The sequence below is a fragment of the Zosterops lateralis genome, assembly GCF_965231275.1.
Source record: "Zosterops lateralis genome assembly, chromosome: 5".
Lineage (NCBI taxonomy): Eukaryota > Metazoa > Chordata > Aves > Passeriformes > Zosteropidae > Zosterops > Zosterops lateralis.
This window is the reverse complement of record NC_139766.1, coordinates 27,721,030-27,741,226: the sequence shown is the minus strand read 5'-3', so window position 1 is coordinate 27,741,226 and position 20,197 is coordinate 27,721,030. Positions and strand designations below refer to the sequence as shown.

The 20,197-nt window shown below is 36.4% G+C and overlaps 1 protein-coding gene across 5 annotated transcripts in view; it reads left to right on the top strand.

The window, feature by feature from the left end:
• Positions 1–20,197, top strand: part of CLOCK (clock circadian regulator) — a 52,739-nt gene that overhangs the window by 12,090 nt on the left and 20,452 nt on the right. For 3 of the 5 annotated variants that reach the window (XM_083860865.1, XM_083860866.1, XM_083860862.1), the window contains exons 2-7: positions 8,549–8,659; positions 10,916–11,006; positions 12,700–12,759; positions 13,154–13,302; positions 17,446–17,537; positions 18,858–18,947. In XM_083860865.1, coding sequence (XP_083716991.1) covers positions 10,960–11,006; positions 12,700–12,759; positions 13,154–13,302; positions 17,446–17,537; positions 18,858–18,947 — 438 coding nt within the window. In that variant the 5' untranslated portion in view covers positions 8,549–8,659; positions 10,916–10,959. Of the gene's footprint in view, positions 1–1,167; positions 1,242–8,548; positions 8,660–10,915; positions 11,007–12,699; positions 12,760–13,153; positions 13,303–17,445; positions 17,538–18,857; positions 18,948–20,197 lie in introns of those variants that run through there. The other 2 variants (XM_083860863.1, XM_083860864.1) reach the window with 2 other exon arrangements.

Below are 20,197 nucleotides of genomic sequence, written 5' to 3'. Positions count from 1 at the left end.
TTTGCTCCTCCCACTGGGTGGGGCATCTCACAGTAGGATGATGTAATGTTACCAGTCATGTGGTGAGCCTTAAATGGCTCCTTAACCAGAGATATCCCTCTGGAGGGAGGATGATAAGGAACATTGCTCCAGCTGGTTTTAACAGCTGGCCCAGTAACACAGCCCTCTTCTGCCCCCTGCCCTGAGGTTAAAAGAAAAAACACCTCTTCAACTGGTTTCAACAGATTGGGAATAGAATACATGCTTTTGGTTATATATATTGCAACCCAAGACAATTTATATCAACACCAAACAGAAATTTTGCGTGGAATGGAAGAAGAATTTCCTTGGTGTTATCTTGCTTTGAATGTGTAATAATTATGTCTGTTGAAATTGATAATTAATTTTCTCCAGGACAGTTTTCAAAAAGTACTTCTCTTTTATTATTGGGGTAGACAAAAACCGGTGTTTGACTCTTTGATCTGTCTCATTTCTTGGTGAATTTGCATGTTTATTTTCCAGTATAGGAATTAAATGTTTAATAAATTTTTCTTCTTTGGTTTGATTTATTCAGATTCTTTGTAGTATTTTTGTTTTGATGAAAATGTGACAAACTATTTTGGAAAAATTGATCGCTAAACTATCATTTGTGTTTGATACAAAACATCTAAAATTCAAAATGTTCCGTTTCATAAATATGCACATTTTTAATTGGATTAATTCTTTCAAAGTGCTTTTAACTCCAAGATAGATATTTTGGGACTGTATTTTAAAGTTTTTTCTTTAAATTGCTGTTGATATTGAGAAACCATCAAGTGAAGATTTTTTTCATTGTCTGGTAACTTTATTCTGTAGAAAAAAAGATTGATTCGTGTGTAGTAAATGGTTTTATGGGATAGTTATAATATCCAGTGGGAATTTAAGCTTTAGAAAGTGTATGTAGAATTTTTTTAACTTCTGAAAAAAACTTGTCAATTGTCTACCTTCTCAGTTCCATCTAAGAGACTGGGAGAAGGAAGCTTGGTTTTATTTGTTCATTGTGAAATGTACCAAGTTTAGATGGGTCCTGTTGGAGTATAGCAGACTGCAGATTTTATTCCATCTAAAACACTTTTTTCCTCAGCACAGTGAGCTTAAATTTAGGATCTGTTCTTCAACTGACTAGCTGACTGCAGGTTTTATCTTCCCAGAATTCCATTAAAGGAAATGGAGATTTACACAGGGACGTGAAAGTTTTCAGTTTTGAATTGTAACACTAACAGGTTAGTAATTGGCTTCTCTTTACCTAAACTCCTGTACTGAAATACTGGTTTTGTGTTAAACACCATTTAAAGAGAGACAGTAGGTGTACTTTTAACCCAGACTTGATTATGAAATATATATTATATTTTAGATGTGCAAACACAACACATCCTCAAGTCTAACTCGGAGTACTCTGTTATAGAACCAGGAGTGGGAGATGTAGCTGAGCTTCCTTCTCTTTGTAGAGGGGTACTGTTTCTTAGCTGTGCCAATTTTCAAAGGTAGATGGAGCCACACTTTTAAAATACAGTCTTTATTATTTTGTTCTTATTAAAACTATATGTGTTCTTTTAAACACATAATTTCAGAAATCTGCTTCAGTATGTGGCCAGAACTAAAGGAGTGTGCACGTCCAGTGAGAGCCAAAGAAGGGTGGAGCCCTAAAAAATGGGAGCAAGGAGGGATTATAACATGTAGCCACTGTCTTTTTTTGTACAGATTAGTTGCACATGATTTGCAATTATTTCTATTACTCGCTCTTACAGCTTTGTTATTGAAGAAAGGGAATCTCTTATAAGGAACTGTGTATACAAATGACTGAGAAAATACTTTAAGTGAGACTACAGAAGAATAGCAGCTGTTTCTGATGGCTTATTAAATGCTGCCTTTTAGATTTATCTTATAAACTTGGGTTTGTACAATTTTATTTATTTTTTTTTCTGATTTGGGGAGCTTGTTCACTGACGACTCCTAAAATTTGTATTGTATCACTTTCTTTTAGTATCTTTGTTAGTAATTTGATGGAGGCACATAAACAACACCTCAGGTGTAGTTTATAAGTGTAGTTAGTTGGAATAAGTGTAGTTAGTTGGAATCTTGGAAGGCGAAGATAATACAGGCAGCCTGGAAAGGGATGGAGTGGAAAAAAAAAGCCTGGTAAGTGCTTCAGCATCCCACAGCCAAGGACCAGTTATTAGACACCTGGCAACCTGCTGAATGCTTTCCTGGTCACCCCCAGGGATCTGGAGGGAAGCCAGTCTCAGGCAAAGAGCCCAGATTGCTAGCGAATTCCTGGTGAAGTGGCAGGTCTGATGATATTTTGAGAAGTCAGTTCCGTGAATCAGAGACCAGATCAGTGGAGTACATGGACAAGTGTGGGCCAGGTTCAAATGTGTCATAGAATAGCTTAGGTTGGAAGGCACCATAATTATCTGGTTTCAATGTTTCCCTTTTTCCAGTCACCTGGAACTTAGCATGATTGCCATGACTTTTCAGATATTACGGAGAATGGCTGTGTAAATACATCAACCAATTCCCTCAGGGCTCCAGGATGCATCTTATCAGGTGTCATGGACTTATATACAATCACATTCCTCAGGTGAACATGAATCTGATCTTCCCTTACAGTGGAAGGGACTTTGTTCCTCTAGTTTCTGTCTTGCAGTCCATCCATTCAAGAAGTGTGGGAAGAGAGGTTGCAAGCCAAGGCTGAAGCAAAAAAGTTGTTTCGTACCTTAGCCTTCTCATCTACTGTTACCAGTTTACCAGCCTTGTTTAGTGGGTGTGTATACTTTCTTTGACCTTCCTTTTCTGGTTAATATACGTATGGATGTTGTTCTTGTTATTCTTTGCACCCCTTGTCAAGTTCATCTCCAGCTTCTCCATGGGCTTCCTCATCCCATTCCTTCACAACTGGACTGTGTCCCTCTACTCTTCCTAGGATATCTGTCCTGGGACAGAGTAGAGGGATCCATTTATGTCCTGCCCTTTAGTTTGACCAGCAGTCCCTTCTCATCCTTGCTAGACTCTTGTCTTCCTTGCCTGATTTCTTTTGTCTGGAGATCATTAGCTTTTGTAGTATATGGAGGACATCCTTACAGATTTGCCAGTTCTGTTGCTCTCCCTTGTCCCTGAGGGCAGTTTCCCTGGGGTTCATATTGGCTAGCTCCAAGAAGCCTAACATTACAGCTCACCTGATTCACTGTAGCCCAGGTGAAGGCCTGAAGCTTGTTAGAGCTTTCTTGCATGTATCTTCACTGCAGTCTGGACCAAGATTAGGGAGCTGCACTGTATCAGGGAGGGAGCTATGGGGCCATCTCTGTGTTGGGTAAGGGGAAAGAGATACAGACTGCATAGAAGAGTGGCTGCAGAACAGCTGGTCAAGCAGAGATCAGCCCAAATGGTCTGGAGCAGAGGAGTGATGGGCAGGGGTGCTTTCTTTTTTTGTGAGCTAGAGAGATAGAAATTGCAAACCGTCAGTCCCAAGTCCTAGAGAAATCTCTCTCCTGATGATGCAGCAGTCTAATACATGAAGCATGCAGGAGAGAATTGCTTTTTCCTGTAATCCTCATAATTCTTGTTTCTGTGAAGATATTATTTGCAGTAACTTTTGAGCAAATGTTTGAGCAGCTTGTTTAGGTCTGTTACCTTGTCAGGGAGTAGACCAGGGCACATCTGTGTGACAAACCATTTCTAAGAACTTAACCTCTCTTTACCTCTGTTGTCATGTTTTCTGCTACTCAGGGTGATCTGTAGCCTCCTCTAGCTGCCGTGGACTGTGTATGATGGTACGCAAATAGTATGCATATGCACTCTTTCAAATGTCATTATAACTCAAGTAAATTGGTGATACCACTGACTACTACCACAACAGGCCTTCTGACAGGGATTTAATCTCTCCTGTAGACTGCTTGGACTTAACCTCTTCCCAAAAGTCCTTCAGTAACAGACCTGAGACTGCCATTCAGGTAATGGCAACCCACACTACCAGTCTTCTGTTCTAGTGCACTTTCTCCAGTATATATCCTTGAGTACTCCCTGAAAAGGTGATGCACCTAAGGAAGCTGCTCTCCACAGCAGACTATTCATGGCCACTCACAAATTTTCCTATTAAAAGCCATCTGGGATCCATCCATGCTACAAGCAGCCCCCTCTCATCAGTTGTCCTGTGAAGCACTGGAAGATGAACACCTGCTGCTATAGTGTGTTTTATCTCAGAAAATGACATTTCTAGGATGTGTCATCTCTTCTGCACAAGCACAGACCAAAAACTGATTTGTTGATATGGTAGAGGAAAGCTTGCAATATGTGAAAATTCCCAGCTGCTGGTATAATCTGTTCAGCTGCAAAGTTTGAGCAATGTTCCTTAAAGCCCCATCTTTAGATTTTCTGTTTTCCAGTTGCTCTTTTCTCGGGTTGGTTTTGTCACCTGAGATTCAGGTTGTTTAAAGTCCTTGCCCTCTAAAAGCTACAAGTCGTGTTGGTACAAAGAAGCGGAGTCCTCAAGGCCTTGTTTTCTGGTTTCTTGTGTTGTTTATTATTTGATATCTCAGAGTTTTTCTCCGCTCCCAGCCGAGGTCCAGACAGGGGCTGAGACATGAGGGGACTGCCCCCCGATGGGACGTCACCTTACATTTATACAGATAATTACGTGTAGGTTATTTACTATTTCACACCAATGCTTAGTGCTCACACTGAGAGGGTCACTTCTGCTTTGACCCAATCCACTCCAACTACCTTATATCATCAGCACCCCAGAAGATGGAGGACAAGGAAGAAGGAGAGGGACACGAGGTACCACCCAAATTCCACCATCTTGTCCCCCATTTACCTCTATTCTAAGAATCCTAAAACTACTGAATTTTGCATGTTCTACTGTGCTAAACTACTATTTTCACTTCCTGGTGATTTGCAATTCCTCTCATTGTGCTGGAAGTTTCTCCCATGGGCTAAGATCAAACTCAGTGTCTTCCTGGGCTCTGTGCCAAGGTCTCCAACCCCCCTGGACCGGCTTCACACCACCCTGTCCAGGGCTCAAATTCTCTTTCCTGGGTCCCAGGTCATCCAAAGGGATGTCCTGGACTACACCCTTCAACCTTTTCTTTTTTTTTTTTTTTTTTTTTTTTTTTTTTTTTTAGGTAAGAAGGAAACGTCAGTTTTAAAAACACAGTGTTTTCACAGACAGCCTTTGATGAGCAAGAAAAAATTAATCAGTCATTACCCTAATTTGCTTTCTGTTAGTGGATATACCATTGCAAGCAAAGGAGCAATTACCTTGAAACCTGCTTGCTTGTTCCATTAGACCAAACTTCATGTGATTAGAGAGCAGGTGGTTATGGTTTACCTGTCTAAAAATCTCTTGCTCTACAAAATACTATGGTTCTTGGAGAGAAACTAAACCAGAGCAAAATCTTCCTCTTTTCCTCCCCTGTACCCCACCTCCAAAAAAGAAAAAGGTAAAGAGAAAAATTGAGGGCTGGAGGTAATCCAATGAAACAAAAAGCAAAATGGAAAATGAGTGATAGTGATGTACTTTTCTGGGCAGGAGATAGTGGCTGGATCTCTGCTTGCCCTAATTATAGTGTTGTGTCCTAGTAGAGTAAAACCCTAGAAATTCGTAATCTAAATGATCAGAAGCTCATGGAAAGGAGTATCAGTAAGATTTATAATTATCTTCAGAATCTCAGTAATGAGCAGGGCTTCTGACACAGTGCTTACATTGAGAGTCAGGTTCTGCTCAGCTGTTTGCTCCGTGTGATGTTTCTGCTCTTGGTCTTTCTTACCCTGGTGGGTGACTAGTGTTAGAGCTCTGCAGGGCACTAGCTGCTGTGGCTTTGATTCTTTAAACAAGATCTTCTCTACAGCTAATCCTCGATGATTTTAATAGCTAGTTTGCTCCCCTGGAAAATTTGGATTACAGCACATAAATCAGATTGTATTAAAGAAGTTAATCTGTTTCTGTTTGAAGAAACAGTAGGGTTGGAAAACTGTATTGCTTGATCTGTTTTTCCTGTTATAGTCCTGGTATGAAATTATTTGTCTTAATAATACCAACCGCCTCACATTATTTCTGATGGCTGTTATCTGCAAAATCATGTAAGAATTACTTATATGCCATGACATAAATTTTACATAAATCAAGGCTTTTCTATAAAAAATATTTTTACATTATAAGGGCAATACTTATTCTTTCTCAAAAATATTTATCAGTGTTACAATTATGGTGGAGTGCTGGAGACGTAGGGATTTCAGTTACTGGCTCTATACAAAATGAAATACAGACAGTGCATTCACCATTTTCCCACTCATTATTCAGTCCAGTCCTGACAGAACATCTGTCATTAGCAAGACTGTACTGTAACTTCATAGTTTGTTCAATCTTTGAATTTGTTTCCAATATTTAATATTACCAATGTGCATTCCAATATTGATAATACAATTGGACTGAAGGTACTGAAATTCTTTCAGTTTAAAAAAATGGATTTTTTTTTAATCAGATGGTGTGAACTTTATTATCTTAGGTTGATTATGACTTTTTACCCTGTAACTTATTCAGGACCTTTTTTATTTGGCCAAGCAATGACTTGGGACCCAGTAACTTATTGCCTCTTCATGAGTGGTAAGTCAGCATAATGCAGAATTTGCAGTATTGCTAGTTTTTGTAATTTTTCTACAGATTGAGCAATTTTGTGAAGTAATGGTTTGCACATCCACAGCAGCAGCTAAGATTTTTGATTGAGGACCTCAGCTTCCTTTAAGATAGCAAGTTTCTGGCCGCCTTGGTTACAGAAAAGCTGGAAAACTGACTGAATGTGTTCAAAACACATAGTGTCAAGCGACAGACAGACATAATTTATTTTTTAAAAAAAGTAATCAGTTGTGGAGACAGAACAATGACCTTTGAACACTTGTGGCCGCCAGTGCTGGCATGTAGGCGTTTTAACCTTTCTGCTGGCTTTCGCATGCATGCCATTTCTACTGACTTAGAGATCTGTGTGGTTTTGGCAACAAAAACTTTTCCACTGTGATTAGCTTCTCTTTTGGTCTGATTTAAGCTTGCTTGTGTTCATTTATGATATAAACATATTCCTCTCCTGCTCTTCTTAAAATCTTTTTGTGAAAGATGTGAAAGAGCTCCCTTTTTTGACATTATAAAAGATAGTTCTGTGATTAAGACCTGTGATGTTTATCCTAAATGTGTAATAGTGATTTAAAAGAAATGCACCTACATACTGCAGAGAGGTAATTTTCATAATTTGAACTCTGTTAGGCACTGGGTGAGAGTTGGCAGAGTTGTTCCACTCCAGGCAGTTTAAAAACACTGGTGTCATGTTGCAGACTTCCATGGGACTCTTTGTCACTATTAATGTTTGCACTTGTCAAATGGAACAAAACAGAATAGGAGAGGAGGCTGTACAAACCTAAAAAAGTAGGTCAATGGGCCAGCAGGTTATTTGGCCAGACAGGAGTGAGTGCCTTCACTGAATCATACTGTAGTTGTTTTTCTCCTGTTGGCAGATTGTTCTATGCTTTAACTTCCTATGTTACTATTTGCATCTGTATTTTAACCAGTTGAGAACCTCTGTTAGGTGCAAGACAAGGCACTTAACTTTTCAGATCAAATAAGTGATAATTCTGGTGTTTTCCATAAAAGTCATCAATGAATTTACAAGTAGCATAACCTTAGTTTATAGATCCCAGCCTTTTCAGAATGTAACATGCTTTTAAATAAAATCTTACAGAAATGGAAGTACGTGTTATAGTGGATTTGGTTTATTTTTGAGACCAGTAAGTAAGGCAGATGGAAACATGGGCGAGGGGGGAAAAAACTGATTTGATGTAGCATAAAAATGTGGAAAGCAGCATGGTTCAAGGGAAGTAACTATAAATGAAATGTAGTGGTATAAAGAGACTGGAAGTAGGTGATCACTTATGTCAGTGCTGAGTTTTTGTTTGGAAGAAGTGCAGTTGTGAAGCAAGTTTGTGATACATTATAGGAATTGATTTTGAAGGGGGTTTTGAAACAGAGTTAATGACTGTGATTGAGGGAGAGGCAATAATAAAACTGGGCAACTTTGCTAGTTGGGAGCAGCAGCATTCTACACATGCTGGAGTCCTGAGAGTAACAATTTTGGAGACTTGGAGAGGAGATGTAACAGAAAGCCAGAAGAGACCCTAATAAGAACTTTGGTGAAGAAATGTTTAAATAATGGTGTATAAATACACTTTGAAGGTAGCAAGTGGACATGAGCATAGATGGTACGAGTGATAACAAATTCAAAAGTGAAAAGGACATTGAGAGTATGTATAGACATAAAGTGATAGCTTTAAGCCAAGATAAAACTGTCAGAATATCCTGCTTATCAAGAAGAACCTTAAAGCAATGTCAGTTCAGACAGTGAAATACTTGAGATATTTTTGGTAAGCAGAATACTGTATTTAGAGGTTACTCTCGTTAAATCTATTGCTTGTCTTTATTAAAAAATGAAGAAGTAGATAATTTTTAAACTCACTGATTTTAAAGCTCTCCATTGTTATTTTTTGACAGTTTGGAATTTATTTTCTGCAGAAGAGGATACATCTAACTCCACATTGTTCTTCGCAGGAACCAGGTTTCATCCCTAAACCTCATACTTTAACAAGTCCCAAAGTGTAAAAGGTAAAACTCTGTTCTTATAATGAATAAGGTTCCCGTGGCTTTTAGTTATCATCACTGATGGGCTGAGTAGCAATGTTAAGTAGTGTCTTTTGTTCTCCAGAACATGACTGCACTTGAATCTTAGAAATAGACATAGTCATTTATTTACCTAGTGCTTACTTTCAACTTGACTGGTTTTGGTGGTATTATCTCTGCAGTTTTATCCTTGGCACACATAAGCACTGAGAGTGTTCAGTGTCTTGCAAATTTGGATACAAAGATAGAAGGGTCAGACCTTAAAAGATGAGAAACCAGTATGCTACAGGTGCTTTTGCTGTACTTTTCAGTACTTTAAACTATTTGTCTTGGACACCAGCCCTAGGTTGCCAGCTCTGACATAGGATCTGTATATTGTAATGAATGGTTGTGTTGAATTCTGGGAATTGAGTGCTCTGTTAAGGTGAAAAATACTGACTTCTAAATTTTGATTCTACATAATGAATATGTCAGTTATGTCACAAGTAAAAGTTTTCTGTACAGGTGTACAGCTGTACAGGTGGTTTTATTTTGCAAATTAGGGAAAGTGTATAATTTTTCTTACAGAATTTCATATTGCTCTTGATCCCTACAATTTAAGGTACCATTTTTGTATAAAAATTAACACAGGGCTAGAAGTGTAATTAGTGCATAGCTGTATTAGTGGTTACCATGTTAGCTAAATGAAAACAAGTTCATAGCTTTTGTCTTGATTGTAAACTTAGTTCCATGCCAGTCATGATAGTTAGCTTTTACTGCTGAGCAACCTGTCTCTTATTGTGCACTTTTGACAAAAATTCAAACAGACAGTTCTTACTTTTCTCATTCCATTTATGGCTGGCTTTCAGATGGCACAACTCTGTTACTTGGCCAACTAATTTGGGGAATTTAATTTCTCAGTCTGGCCTGTGCAGTTGTTAGTTTGAAGAGCTGGAGGAAAGAAGTGATTTGCCGGTGTGTCTTCATAGCACGAGATTTTGGAGGGTAAAGGCAAGACAAAGGTGGTCCGTACTAATTGAAGAAGTGAGGCATTTGGGCAGAAACACCAGTGTGCCTTGTGATATGCCTTGAAAGAGATTCTGCTGCAGCACCTCTCTCCCATTTACTTTCCTGCTGCACTCAAGTTATGAAACTTTGTGGTGAAAAATGCTATTCTTGTGAAGGAAACCCACGCAGTATGTGGCTGTTGTAGATGCAGAGACAGTTTGGTTGAATCACAAGCTGTCTTTCTCAGTTCCCTCATCATGCATTTGCTGCCATATTTCTTGTAGTATTGACACTGCGGGTTCTACTGTTTTTAGAACTTTCAGAAAGAAGCAAATCTTTCTCAGAAAATATCGAGTCACTAAATGGACTAAGATCATCTTTTTGAAATAAATGGCCTTTTTACTATTAAGTTTGTAGCCTACTAAAAATTCCTGAAGATTGACAAGTTCAGCTCATATAAAACTTGCTTCAGGCAGTTACCTAATCACTGCCAATGTTACGATCTTGCTGCTCCATTTGAGCAGCCTCTGACAACTAACTTTTCCATATGAAAGGAACGGGTTTAATTTTATTTTTTTATGTTTGAATTTAGCCTTTTCATAACCTGTGTTAGATTCCTTCTCTCACTATTAATATTTCGTTCAGATTCTTAATTCAAAGTCAAATGCACATCTGGAAAACCAAAAACTTCCTGTCAGAAGTAAGGGACTGCTTTAAGAAATGGTCAGATTAAATTTTTCACAGTACAGAGATCACTTTCTGTCTTGTATCTTGTTATCTTTTCACGTGTCTGTGATAAAAATGTACTCAAGCAAAAGTACAGTAAGAATAAATTATAGTTTTACTGTATCCCAAATGCTTTTTGTTTGTACTGTTTCTAAACAGAATGTACTGCTATAAGTGTATTTAACATTTGTTCAGCCTTCAAACTTATGAGGGTTCTTTAGGAAAAAGTTAAAATAAAAATTAAAAGCTATATCTGAATATAGAGTCATGAAAAAGTTTGTGTTGGTTTAGTACAGACATATTTACTGTAGCCTTTAATAATGTTCTCTTGAACTCTGTCACGTAAAATGAAATACTAAGGCCCAGGTTATGCTGGTAATGGAGATTGCTTTAAAGAAGGTAGGAGGGCAGAGCAGAAGGTTGGAAGAGAGGGGAGGATTAAGAGCAAGTGAAAATGTCAGTATGCTCTAATGAAGAACACATTTTCCCCCCTCAGTCACATTTTGATATTTTTTTCTTCTCTTACAGGCAAGCGTACAAATGTCTACCACAAGACTAAAGTGTGATATGTTATGTTTTTTACCATAAGCACCCATAAAATGAGCTCCATTGCAGACAGGTATGTTAGTAGATATGGAGAGTTTTGGGAGAATTACTGTTCAGTTTTTTCTTTAATAGTCTTTTTTGTATGGTTAATACATTTAGATGTTAACTTCTGCAAAAATTAAAGAGTAAGGTTTTGGTTATTTTTGAGAAAGTTAATTTGATAGTTAGATGTGTCATGCTGTAGTCACTGGAAATAGTGATTTCAATTACTTGAGGTTAATCTCAAAATGCATTACTTGTTTTCAGCCATGGAACAACATCTGTGCAAGTTGAGCTGATTTTTAATATTTACTTGAACTTCTAATTTTTTTATTAATTCAGTTTTTGATTAAGAAAAGCAAATACATTTAAATGATTAGTGTCGCTGTTGATGATAGTAAAGTGACCTGCTAACCTACTTCAAGGGAAAAGTAATAGCTGGGGTATCTTTTCTGCTTGATTCCTTGAGCTGCACTCTCTTAGTAGCTTAGGTGAACAATCTCTACTTAATATCCTGTGTATTACTATTTTTGAGACTTTGGGAAATGAAACTTGCATCTATTTTATGTCAAGTTAAACACAATTGAAAAAAAATAATAAAAGCAAAGGGTAAAACATCTATAATTGTTGTCTAACTTGTCAGTTCTTCTAATGAAATTTTGTGGCATCTCGCTGAAACTTCAGCCTTTCAAATATATGAATTGCTCCTAAAAGCTTTATGTTTATGTAGTAGCATACAAAATAGTAACTTCCTAACATCACTGCTTATCATAATGTACAGTACAATTGCCTGATGGTTTATAAATCAGAGAGATGAGGTAAGCATTTTAGAAAGGTTACTTGGCTTAAGGGAAGGAAATACTAAGATAAGACATTTCAGGATAGACGCACAGAGGTCAGTGTGGACAGCACTAAATAGACTAAAAGCAGGGAGAAGTAAGAGAAATAACAAGTGAAAGTCCATTATACAGCAGTTTTGAAAAACAGAAGAAAAGTTTTGACTTGACTTCCAAAGCAAAAGGAAGTGAAACAAAGTAATTGTATGGAGGATACTGAGGCATCTTAGAAGAAAACACATTCTTATTTTAGTATTTTAACACCTCTGTAGCAGTAGATGGACAGTTGTCAAGCTAAGAAAGTTACGTGATACTTATTGAGGAAGCAAGTATCATGAATACTTACTGTTAGCATTGATATTAATTGTCTATTTATGAAATTACATATGTGGATGAAGTATAGCATATTCCTTAGGTTTCTTCCACTAATAATAATTCAGAATTTCTGAAAAATACATTTTCAGTAATTGGAATAGAAATTGCCAGTAAGTAAAAATAAATTACATATGTCCTCGCCCATGTTTTCAAAAGGGTAACGTAATGCAAGTAATCAAGAGAATAGAAAACCAAATTTAAGCATTGTTCAGTTAAGCGTTTGTATAGGACCATAAGTTCTTTTGAGAAAGTCAATGAATCCTTTGAGTTCTGTCAGAAATACAAAGTTTTTTGCTTTTTCTTAAGTAAATGCAAGCAGAACATGAAAGACTTAGCTTCAGGTTACTGATGATGGTCCTTGTGAGACATCACAGTAAAAGTTCCGTGCTATCTTGATGTAATGGAGATGGTGATGGTGGTGAATAATCAGCTCTTTCCTTTTCCTCCTTCTTCAGAATTTGACTTCAAAGGAGAAGAGTTCCCACTCCAACATTTATTTCTTTTTGTTTCTTTCAGAAATGATGGAAGCATTTTTGATGGCCTGGTGGAAGAAGATGACAAAGATAAAGCAAAAAGGTAAATTTCAAAGTTATTTAAAGCTAAGAAATGTCCTATACTTGTATGCTTTGACTTACCAGTGTGATTTGTAAGCAATAAAAAGGTTACTCTTCAAGTAAACATATTACTCAACAGCATTTCTTCTACTGGGATTTTTCAGATATATTTATATCCTGGTTCAGTTATTTATGTTTTGTAAAAGGGTACTTTATTCCAAACTCTTAGCTGCACTGTTCCTTGAGGAGGAAGCCATTCTTTAAAAATGGTGTCTGAGATATGGAGTAGGTGTTTTTGTGACAGTTATCACAGCAGAAATTCTTAAGGGGCTGTTTGCATCAGGAGCCTGGCAGTAGTATGCAGTTTATAAGAAAGTCTCATAGTTTTTTAAAACATTTTTTGATTTGCTTTTCAGAGTGTCTAGAAACAAGTCTGAAAAGAAACGTCGAGATCAGTTTAATGTACTTATCAAAGAGTTGGGTTCCATGCTTCCAGGCAATGCTCGGAAGATGGATAAATCCACTGTGCTGCAGAAGAGCATTGACTTTTTACGGAAGCACAAAGGTAACAAAAAATGTTATTTATAAATTCTTAATTTTTTGATGATACTCAATTATTACTTAAAATGTTAAAAATTGTACGGCTTCTTTAAGGAATTTATCAAAAAAATGTGAAGTGCTTCTGGAGAAGTATATTCTTAAAATCATCTAGGTAGCAGAGATGTAACTTGTTTCTGCTAATACTTAATAAAAGCCAATACTGCTTGTTTTGTTCCATAATTGTCTATGAAATCTGTTTCACAAAGAGAAGATTTATTTTTGAAATAGCCTCAGAGTTTTTTTGTTCTAGACAGACATTGGTCCAAGGTGTTAAAATTTCACTTCACAAGAAAAATGCTGATCCATTTCAGTGGAAGTACTTGCTGGAAATACTTATTCGATTATTTAGATAAGCCTGGATTGAACAGCTTGGTTCATCTCTCCAGGTTCTACATGAAGTGAGATAAATCACTGAAAAGCTAATCCAAGAGAATTTAGTGCTCCTTCTTGTCACGTCAGGTGCCTACACAACTGGCTGCTTAAAGAAAGGTGATAAGGCAGTAGGGCATTTGTGGTTTCCAGCAATGTTTCTGGGTTGGTTGCTTGACAAGAGAAAGTGAAATACAAGGGCATAGAGACCAGGAGTATCAGGAGTATGGGCATTTTGGCCTATTTTTTTCCTTTTAGCTAGGAAAAAAATGCCAGAAAAATCTATAAATGCTTTTAGCTAAACTTCAGAAGTTTTAAAATGTACCCGTGGATGTATAAGCTGATGAGTGTGCATGCGCGTGTTGTTCTTTAAAGGTCATGTGAAATGTCAAAAATATCAATACCCTTGAACATCCTTGCTATGCTTTGTTCCTCTGGCTGTTTGCATCAGCTGATGGTGGGATATACCCAGATATGTTGTATTGAAGTTTGTTGCAGGTTGTTACTTCTGACATGAAAAAAAGTCTTACACCAATTGTGCACTTGTTTATGGCAGTTGGAGATGTAAAATACATATAAAAAGTGCCTGTTCCTGCTCCTACACTTGTTCTTAATATGGTACCTTGTGGTTCACACTACCAAAAATAAGATGAAAACTGAAGTAGATGGACTCTTTTGCTAATTAAGTAATTTCCTGGGTTAATTTCTTGGAATACATACTAACTAGAATGCAGTAGGGTCGAAAGAATTAACTATAAGGTTATAAGATAAGTAAAGCTGTTAAGTGGATGAATAGTTATGTAATTATTGACAGTATGTGTGTCAATTTAAGATATGAGAAATGTTTTTCCATGCCCTAGCACATCTCTTCCATTAGTGTTGTTTCAAGTAACACCAAATATGTTCTGAACATTGCTATTAAAATTGTAAACATAAATGAAAGAGGACTGGATATAATTTGTATGAGAATTCATAGGTTTGAGGGGTTTTCTGATTGAATACTGATTATGCTGTTTTAATTTTCTGAGATACATGTGTCTCATAACAAAAAGAAAAGCAGCATGAAGGCCCCTCTTCTGTAAAATTCAGTTATTTGGGTTATAAGGCCTTTGTGAAAATCGGTTCTGTTTCAAATTTATTTTGTCTGGTATTGGTGATTCCTGACATAAAATAAAAAGTGCTGAACAAATACGTGTCAGCCAGCCAGCAGCACCAGTCATATTTTTTTCTTCAAAGTGCTTTCTGAGAATTTTTTTTTTACTAAAGGGGCAAAAAGCAGCTCTGAAGATGGTTGCCTTTTAGGGCATGGCATTTTTGTCCTTCACTTGGTGTGACAGAGTGCAGCTCTGTGTGACAACACATATCATATTAAGTTCCCTAAAGCTCTGGCTGCCAGTGTTTACTAACATTGCTGTGCAGCGTTTTACATTAAAATGGTTTTGGACAAAGCATTGGCAAAGTTTAGAAGAATATTTTATCTCCTGAAGTGCTTGGATATGTTACAATAAAGCCAAATGACTTAGCAATAAGTGGATTCTTCAGTACTGAGTAGCTGCTTTATGGTTGAAATCCTACTGTGTTCAGCCACCAGGATTTAACTGTATTGCTTCTGGTTCTTTCTGGACTATTTCCACATTATCCAAGCTTGATACTCTGGCACCAGCTCCAAATGAACTACCTGACTTGGTTATTGGCCAGTGTGTATTCCATTTCTCACTGGGAAAATACAGGAGGCTAAATGCACTGAAATTGCATCACTGGAGCTTCTCCTTGACTAATACTGCCTGACATCTTTCTTTGAATTTGTAAACAATTTTTTAAAATTAGTAAATACTGAAGAATTTAGCTGTAGGTAGAATAATTAGAGGTAGTAGACTGATACTCCTACAATCCACAGAGAAATGGTACAGGTCTTGATTTGGCTAGCAATTTCTGTTGAGAATTCTCATTGCTGGTGTAGAGTTACTTCAGATACAGAACTTGAAGACTGATGTTTAATTTGTAAGTTTGGTTATGTTCTTCTATCTGTTATCTAGCTCAGGAATGTGACCTTAGTGCCATTTATTTGTGAGTGCAACCTTCTGACAGAACTAGGTATTTCTTTGGAGGTACCTAGTGAAACAGGTTCTTTCAGTTACTTCAGCTCTGTTTGCCTGTATCATACTTGCTCCAATGATGGAAAATGTAAAAGAATACCTGTACTTGTGGTATTTCAAAATGGTTTGTTAAAGACATGAACTTCAGCTTTCATTTAGCATAAATCCATCTAAATGCAAAAGACAGTCTTTTTAATTCTGAAGTAGGATGGTTATAAGGGCCAGAATGAGCCAATGAATCAGACTTTTCCAGTTTAAAGTGAAGATTATCTGTGTTCTGTGGAATGAATGCACTAAGTTCCTGGAATTTTGCCTCCACTTTGGTGGCAGAGCTTTTCATTTTTGTGTCCTTTGACTTGCCTCAGTGTTCAGTATCTTTGTGCTGATTGAAAAACTACATTTGGGGTTATACTTAGGTTTTCTTTATTCTTCAGCCCACTCTTTCTGTTTTGTGCTACCATTTCAAAACAGATTGGAAGAGCCTAATGCATTTACATGTTTTGTGAGATCTGGTAGTTGGAAAGTCTTATATGTTGGTTTTTTTTTTCACGTCTTCTTGCAGCTTTTCACTTTTGGCCAGTGTCTTGCATGACGTTGATGTTGTTTGCTGTTCTTTTAGTTAAGTCTAAAGCTCTTTTGTAAAGTTTTCCCTCTTCAGTGTGGTAAACAAAATTACAATCTGCTCCAGCCCTTTGCATATTTAACTCAATTCCAGGTGTTCTGGCTCTTTAAGCCATGTGAACTAAGACTCTAGCTTATGAACTTAGTACAGATTTGTCCTTTAAAAATCAAAAACCTTAAAAAATTGTTTTTGATTTGTCTAAATACTTGACTGCTTGTCCAAGATTGCTCTTAAAACCAGCACTTCCGTCATGCCCTTGTTATTCATCAAAACTGAAGAGCTGTGAGGGTCTCGCATCTTGTTGTGTCATCAACAAGTTGATAAGGAAGCATCACTTTCAGAACCCTGGGTCAGGCTTTGCTTAGCAGCTGTTGATTCTCTCACCTGTATAGAGAACTTAATCTATGTATTTCTCAACTCCTGCAGGAATCTCTACTTAAGATTAATCTATGTCCAAATTCGTCTGCGTGTTTGTAACAGGCAGGAATTCTAGAGTGGAGTCTGACATAAAGCACTTAACAATCTTTGCTGAAAAGCTCCTTTTTAAGTGTGACCAGAAAAGTGCAGGAAGAAGAGAAAGGACAATGACAATTTTTTTGTGCAAGGGTTAGAATGACAAGGATTTGTCAAGATCTTGAGCATTAGCCATTTTAATGACATAAACAGATCAGGAATTTTGGCTTTCTAAATCTTTGTAAACAGCACTCTTAATACAATATTTTATTATAGTCTCAAGGGAGAGTAGTATTTTTTCATTATCAAAGTCCATTACTTTAGTATTACCTTGAAGTCTGCAGGACTGTAGCACAAACTGGTTGAAGGAAAGAGAAGACAAATATAATTATTAAACGGGAGAAGACTTTTATTTTCTTTTTAAGGAGCAATATCTGTATGTAATGAATGAACAACAGAGGAGACTGGAGAACTTTCTGATGTTTTTTAACTGTGTGTATGTAGCTTAGGGAGAAAAAATGGCTTTTGGAAGTATTAATCCTTATACTGTGTATGTGTTTGATTGTAGAAATTACTGCACAATCAGATGCCAGTGAAATTCGACAGGACTGGAAACCAACATTCCTTAGTAATGAAGAGTTCACACAGTTAATGTTAGAGGTATATTATTTCTGTTTTTCTGGGAGTAGAATAATTCCTCACCAGGAGTCATTCCATTATGAAATCTTTCAATTTGATGACATACATTTTTATTCTCACATTTGAGTTGTAATTACATGTTTTCATGAAGATAAATCATCAAAATACCTATGAAGTCAGTTTCAGAATTTTATTTCAAAAAAGCAGATTTTCTTTGAACTACATTTTCAATTAAATAAACATAGTAACAGAGCAAGTCAGTAAATGAATGTGTTTACTGTCCAAGTGGATATTTTAAATTATCAACAAAAGAAGGGTACTAGAGATAGAATTATTATGCATACATTAAAATCCTTATTATGAAAAAGGCATAACATATATCCATGTAGTTTGACAGCAACAAGTGTTTTATTTCTTTACTTTGCTATGCTTTCCAAAACTGGTCTGAGAGCATTACTTTGCTGAAGATTACATGAATACTTGCCAAACTACCAGAAAGAAACCTTAAGTATAAGCTGTTATTTCATTGAAAATGAGCATAAGTGATTTATATCTTGTTAATGAAACAATTTTTAATATTAGTTAAATGAAAAATATTATAAATTAACAAGCACTTTTTAATTTTCATTCCATAGTTAAACCTTTGCTTTGATGCACAGATACAAAAAAAGTTCTGGCTTTTGGTATTAAAAAAAATAAATTAAAAAAAGTTTTATAAGAGGCTTTTTTGAAGATGTGAGCTTTAAAATTCCCTGTTTAGAAATACAATTTTGTCATGCTTTTGTTGATAGCTTTCAATTGAAATGTTGTGCTGTATTCAGAGGAAAGAAATTTGAGTTCAGTAGAAGATAAGGCAGTCAGAACTGTATCTAACAGGTTTCAAGTCTCAAATCTCACTGCAAGCTTCTTTCTTTGAGATTGAGAATCTTGAGATTTTTAAATATTAAAATTCATTGATTTAGCTGGCTCTTTTATTATTCTTCTCATAGTTTTCCCACATCTTCTTGCTTTTGTCTCTAGCTCATTTTTATGAGCTTTCTGAGGTCTAAAATGGTGATGGAATCAAAAATAACAGGCAGGCAGAGTGGGAGCTGGGGAAAACAGTGTCTGTCTATATATGTACTTGCTTCTGAAACCACAGATTATTTAACAACAGAACAGTATGGAAATTGTAATGCTTTTAGTGTAAAAAACAAGATTAGGGATTTTTAGTAGGGAAAGACATTCCCATTTCTGTAATAAACTAAAATTGATCTGTATTATTTTGTGTATTGAATATAGTTTAACATTTTTAATATGCTGTTTCTTTTTTATTTAACTGCCCATTATGTTTGATTTCAGGCTCTTGATGGGTTTTTTTTAGCAATTATGACAGATGGAAATATAATATATGTGTCTGAAAGTGTAACTCCCTTACTTGAACATTTGCCAGTAAGTAACAAATTGCTTACAGTAACATAGCGGTTTGTCTGTGGTTGGTTGGTGTTCTGACATGAGTGCTAATTAATTGTTGGCCTTTTTGGCATTGTAGGGCAGATGTATGCTTTGTTTTAATGTTTCTGTTTTTTCTTCAGAACAACTGCTTCCTAGTGGTCTGTCTTCTATATTAAAGATTTCCTTTGAAAATGCAGAATGCAGTCAGCACTCTGTTAGAAACGACTATGAAGTGCCTAGCATCAGTTTCAGTGTAACTGAAGTAACACAGTTGATTGCAGGAGACCCTTTAGAGTTCACAGTCTCTGCATGGGTCAGAAGAGTATTATGAAAGTTCTAAATAATTTGAATCTTTTAAATAGTTTTTTACTTCTTTCTTGACAAAGCACTCCAATAAATACATTGCTGCTGGTTCTGCTTTTTATGTTCAGTATATACTTTTGGTTTTATCATATTCATTTATCTTTAATCTGGGCAATAGTTGCTCACTGGTACATGCAACATTCTAGTTTTTAAAGTTACCTTTGAATATGTCATTCTGAAGTGAGGCAAATTAATTGTGAACAATTGATGAGTCAAATTGAGTGCTTTTCTAGAAGAGAGGGACACATTCTCTTTGAAGGCTAGTTATCTTACTGTGGTAAGAGACAAAGTAAATTCTCTTAAGGTATGCATAACAGTCCGAGAATTTTTAAAAATGTGCAGGTAATTGTGATTTTTATTTTTTCTTTTAGTAGAATTTGCCAGGTTCTTAAAGGCACATTTGTTCTTGGCTTTTAGGTGTGATTTATGAATTCTAAACATACTTTTTATGATTCTTCTTTTTTGGATACTTAAACAGACATTTATGCATATAATAAGTTGTTCAGTTTTGCTGCATCCATCTCTGTTATTTGCAGTTTTGTGTACATAGCTACAGAACTGATGATAAAATATGGTAACTGGCAACTCATCCTCACCCAGCAGCTCACTCATCACCCCTCAGTGGGAGCCAGTTGGAAGTGTAGAAGTGAGAAAACTCATTGGTTGAGATAAAGACAGTTTAATGCGTAAAGCAAAAACCATGTATGCAAGTGAATCAAAGCAAGGAATTCACTTACCACTCTCCGTGGGGCAGGCATATCAGAGTGAGGTTTTTTTCCTTGCAAAATACTGATATGTATTCCAGTAGGTGGATTTGTTGAGTCAGTAAAGAACTGTGGAATTGTTTTGCATTGAAATAGTAAGCTTTGTGACATTGTGCATCT